The 4,754-nt window shown below is 47.4% G+C and overlaps 1 protein-coding gene across 1 annotated transcript; it reads left to right on the top strand.

Annotated features, from left to right (window-relative positions):
- The first annotated feature begins 845 nt into the window (after positions 1 to 845).
- Positions 846 to 4,532, top strand: KLF10 (Kruppel-like factor 10). Its single transcript, XM_009323085.1, is given in 4 exon segments — positions 846 to 1,102; positions 1,207 to 1,774; positions 1,777 to 2,106; positions 3,013 to 4,532. Coding segments are annotated over 4 exon segments (1,389 nt in total). The 5' UTR covers positions 846 to 871; the 3' UTR covers positions 3,273 to 4,532.
- Positions 4,533 to 4,754: the final 222 nt, after the last annotated feature.

Here is a 4,754-nt window from a genome sequence, read left to right as displayed (position 1 = left end):
GCCCCCGTCCCCTCAGCCCGCCGCTGCGGGGGCTGTTGGTGGCAGCCGGGGCTGGGCTCCCACATCCACCGCCCAGGGGTGGCCGGGTCTCCTTAAATAGATGCCTCTTGCCCGTGACTCCAGCTGCCTGGAGGCGCGGCTTCCAGGACCGCGGCTTTTCCACCCACACCGTCTCATCGCGGCGGGGGTGGGGTGAAATTCGCCAGCAGCGGCGGGCGCCATCCCTCAGAAATCAAAAGCTGTGTTAGGGGTAACGGTTCAACGTACAGCTTAGGAGGATTTCTGCGTGGGTTGGTTCCTTGTGGTGATCGGTCAGATAGTGAATGTACATGTATATGTTTCAGTTCTCCAAGCTGGTGATTTTCCTTGCGTGTATGTGAGTGTGAGAGAGACCTTTTGAAGAAACGTGCATCAGTCCCAATGCGGTCCTTTCTCATGTGTCAAAACAAGCACAGTACTGAGGGCTGTGTTTAAAGCAAAAATGGAAGGAGGGTGGGATGGGGGAGGAAGTTCTGTGGGGTTTTGGGGTTGTTTTTTTTTGGGTGAAGATTTTTGTTAAGCGTTCAGAGACAACACTTGCAACATGGAATAACTTAAACTATTGTTTAAGATTGGGGGGGAGTTCTTTTGTCTCAAGAAAACACACAGCCTTCAGCAGACGGCCAGGTTTGCCCGCTAACAACTTCATAAAAATATAAGAAAGAGGGCAGGGAAATACAGGCATACCCCCCACATGACCAAGCATATTTATCTTGCACAGGTTGCTTGCTTTGGTTTTTACGATGCCTTCTTAAAAGTAACTGCAAAATATTCAAACTTAGCATCAGGTTTCAAGTTTCCTTTTTTCCTCTAACCAAAACAGGAGGAAGAAATGGAGGTAATGACTGAGAAACAGAGAGATACTAGGCATTTCTGGAACAATACTCCTGAAAAAAGCGATTATGAGGCTGTAGAAGCCCTTATTTCTATGAGTTGCAACTGGAAATCAGACTTCAAAAAACATGCAGAAATGAGACCTATAACTCCAGCATCTGATATGTCAGAAGAGAGTGACGAGACCTTGCTTCCTGGAGCAGCGGACTTTAATGCGATACCAGCATTTGTAAGTTTTGGAATTTGTATGTGCGTCTGCTTGTTTTTAATAATTAGCATGGCGATGTGTTGGTAACGCGCCCCCCCCCTTACCGTGTCTGTCTCCCCACGCAGTGCCTGACCCCGCCCTACAGCCCTTCCGACTTCGAGATGTCGCAGGTGGTCCATCCGGCGGCACCGGCGCCTGCTGCAGTGCCCGGCAAGTCGCTGGCCGAGGCTGCCAAGCCTCCTCTGGCCGCACCTCGGAGAGAGGCGGAGAGGCCTCCAGCAGCCGGGCCTCTGAAAGCTCAAGCGACGAGTGTTATCCGCCACACGGCTGATGCCCAGCTTTGTAATCGCAAAACCTGTCCGGTGAGAACAGCCAGCGTGCTGAAATACCAGGACAGTGTTTTGAGGGAAACAAACAGCAAACAAAATGCCAAAGCGGAACATTCGGTGTGTTCCGCCGCGGCGCCAAGCAGAGCCAGTGATGAGAGCAGTGAACTGCCGGTGGCAGAAGGAAAAAACGCAGAACCAGCTGTCGGTCCAGCGCCCGTGACAAAGCCCTCAGTCAGCAGACATCAGCCCGATCCTGGATCGGCACAGCAGTCGGCGGCGGTGGCACCACCGTGCCCTGCCCAAGGCAGTGGAGCCCCTCCCGTGCCAGTGATTTGCCAGATGGTCCCGCTGCCCGCAAACAACAACGTGTGACGGCTGTGGTGCCCAACACCACGCCAAGCCAGCAGCCGGCTCTCTGTCAGCCCATGGTCTTCATGGGCACCCAAGTTCCCAAAGGTGCCGTTATGTTTGTTGTGCCCCAGCCAGTTGTGCAGAGCACAAAGGCTCCCATTATTAGTCCGAACGGCACGAGACTCTCTCCCATTGCCCCTGCTCCCGGCTTCGTACCTTCCACAGCAAAAACCACTCCTCCGGCTGATTCTTCAAGAATAAGAAGTCACATTTGCAGCTACCCAGGATGTGGGAAAACATACTTCAAGAGCTCCCATTTGAAGGCCCACGTCAGAACACACACAGGTTGGTCATTGTTGCTGGATGTTAAAAATCAACGTAGAAAATTGCGGCTATATACACAACTTGTTAGGGTTCTAGCGATTACCGGATTTGTTCATGGAACAAATTGCAGGGCAGCAATGAAATACTTTTTTGCCAGCGTGCATTATAATGCTGCCTAATCTCTGACAGGAAATCTCCCGGAGGGGAAGTTGACTCAGCAGTTTGTTTGTGCTGGACTTGCTTCACGTCAGAAGGCGTTCAGTAATGCTTCTTACGAGTGTGGAAGCAAGGCCTTGCCCAATGTAGAGTACGCTTTTCCAGGGTTAAAGATGCCTTATTAGGCTTCTCCACAAGAACGCCTTTGTCAGAAGTGGGTAAAACTTAAAGAGATTCTTTTCTGAAAGAATATAAGGATCCACTCCAAACTATTCCTACCTTGGTTATTTTAGAGTAACTTCTCCACGCCTCAGCTCTCAATCACAGTAGCAAAGAGAGTCACGTGTATTTTCACACAGGCTCACGGTGCACTACCAGTGCTCTGTTATGTAAAATGTTATTACAGGTTGTGTGTCAGAGGGTAGTTTGGGGCATGCTAAGTCATCATAATCTGCAGTTCATGTGGAGCTGAGAGTTAAAATCGGCTGTCTTGAGACGTAAAGAGCATCTCGAACTATTTGGTTCCAGAGAATTGTTAACCCTATGTACTACTTAGCCTTGAGGGTAGTGAGTCTTAAATATTGGTATATAAACAATTTTTCACATTTCATATATGTAAAAATAATGAGTATTTATGTAGATTTTTGGCTCAGCTGTCATAATAGAAACTTTTCTTTAAAAAAGTCAAATCCTGCCGGTCAAGGCAGTAGTGTTTGTTGCTCAGTTAGTACTCATGGGGTTTCTTTCTTTGTCATTTTTTTTTTCTTTTAGGAGAAAAGCCGTTTAGTTGTAGTTGGAAAGGCTGTGAGAGAAGGTTTGCACGGTCTGATGAACTGTCTCGCCATCGCAGAACGCATACTGGGGAGAAGAAGTTTGCCTGCCCAATGTGTGAGCGGCGGTTCATGAGGAGCGACCACTTAACGAAGCACGCGCGTCGCCACTTATCGGCGAAGAAGTTACCAAATTGGCAAATGGAAGTAAGCAAGTTAAACGATATTGCCGTGCTGCCAACATCTGCGACCGCGCAGTGAAAGGACTTACTCTGAAGACGGTGGCATTAACTGTTGTCGCTGGGAGATGCCAGCTAAAAAAAGGCTTTTGCTCCCGGTCCGTGGTTCTCCCGCGCCGGCTGCTGATGGCAGTGCGGCAGAGAGGCAAAGGCAGGCTGTGCTCAGTCACGAAAAATGTTGCTGGGAGAACCGGTGGCCGGCTCGAATAGCGGGTGTCTTTTGCACTGGTAAGGAGAGAGAGAAAGGGAAGGTTCTAGAGCAGAGCAGCACACATTGTACCGGTTTTGAATTTTGCAGATTATTCGTATATACTCCCGATCAGTCACACGTAAGTGTTACTGAAGGTTAGCTGCTGACGCTTGAGACCAACTCCAATTTTAACTTTCGGTTGTCAACCTTCAGTACAGCACAGACTGGGAAGACAGCAACGTACGGGCGCCAGCTTGAAAGCCCAGAACGCGCCCGCGTAAGATAATCTAAATTGGTTTTCCTACTTCCGCCACCTTTTCTGGGTAGGAATCTTTTCCTCCTGTCCATTCTCCGGCCCAGTCATAAGCGATGATGTGGTGCCAGACTCCTAGAGATTTTAGGCCTATCCTCCTGTGCGGGGTGTTTAACGCACCGAGCTTTATGCTGCTGTCCGGGGGGGCTTGGAATGGGTGTAAAGGGGCACCACGGGGGCAGCTGGAGGGTAGGAACGTTTCTGAATCCTCGTGAGCTTTGTAATATTGTCCCAGCTTCTTTGGCAAGCTTTGTGCTTATTACAGTTGGTTGTACCTGGGCATCGTACGATGCTTTGCTTTTGTGTTGCTTATGGTTTCCTTTATACCTTCTCACCGTTCTGAACCACTGCGTTTTTCATAAACGGATACAGTGCACTTTTAAGAGAAACGTCGTAACTGTAAACTACTCGGGTTGATTAAGGAAGAAAACCAAGAATCTTAGGCTTCTTGATCGTGTTATTCTTTGAAAGACGGTTTATACTAAAAATGAAATGGATATATTATGTATCGTATTAAATTAGAAAGTTGTGATTCGAAAAGTAAAACGAGGCAGTAGAGACACCGGCCTAGAATTTAAACTATAGCTTTTGTGACAAATAATGCATCAACTTTCACTATTTCTATTTTATCATGTTATGTTGAGGACACATATCAGAAAGTGAACAGTTTGAAAATAGTGTATTAGATACGCTTTTTGTGACTACTTTAAAGATTTGCACATTTCTTATGTTGTACTTTATACTTTGTTTACAATAAAACCGGTTTCCTTTGATATAGACCTCTCTTTTCTTTCTCTGCAGCAGAATGTATCCCTTTGCAAGGAAAATAACCGCAAAACGAAGTATAGTGCCCATCAATATGTGTCCTGACCGATGAAACGCTCTCTTAAACGTTGGTTTGGTTTTGGTTTGTTTTTTTTTTTTTTTTAAAAGCTCTATAAAGGCAAGAGGGGTGGAATTTCAAGTCTGCGCTTACTTCTCTGAGTCTCTGTTTTGGGTTT

This window comes from Pygoscelis adeliae, unplaced genomic scaffold (assembly GCF_000699105.1).
Source record: "Pygoscelis adeliae isolate BGI_AS28 unplaced genomic scaffold, ASM69910v1 Scaffold174, whole genome shotgun sequence".
NCBI classification, from domain to species: domain Eukaryota; kingdom Metazoa; phylum Chordata; class Aves; order Sphenisciformes; family Spheniscidae; genus Pygoscelis; species Pygoscelis adeliae.
Note: the sequence above shows the minus strand (reverse complement) of the source record. Positions and strands in the feature narration are given on the sequence as shown.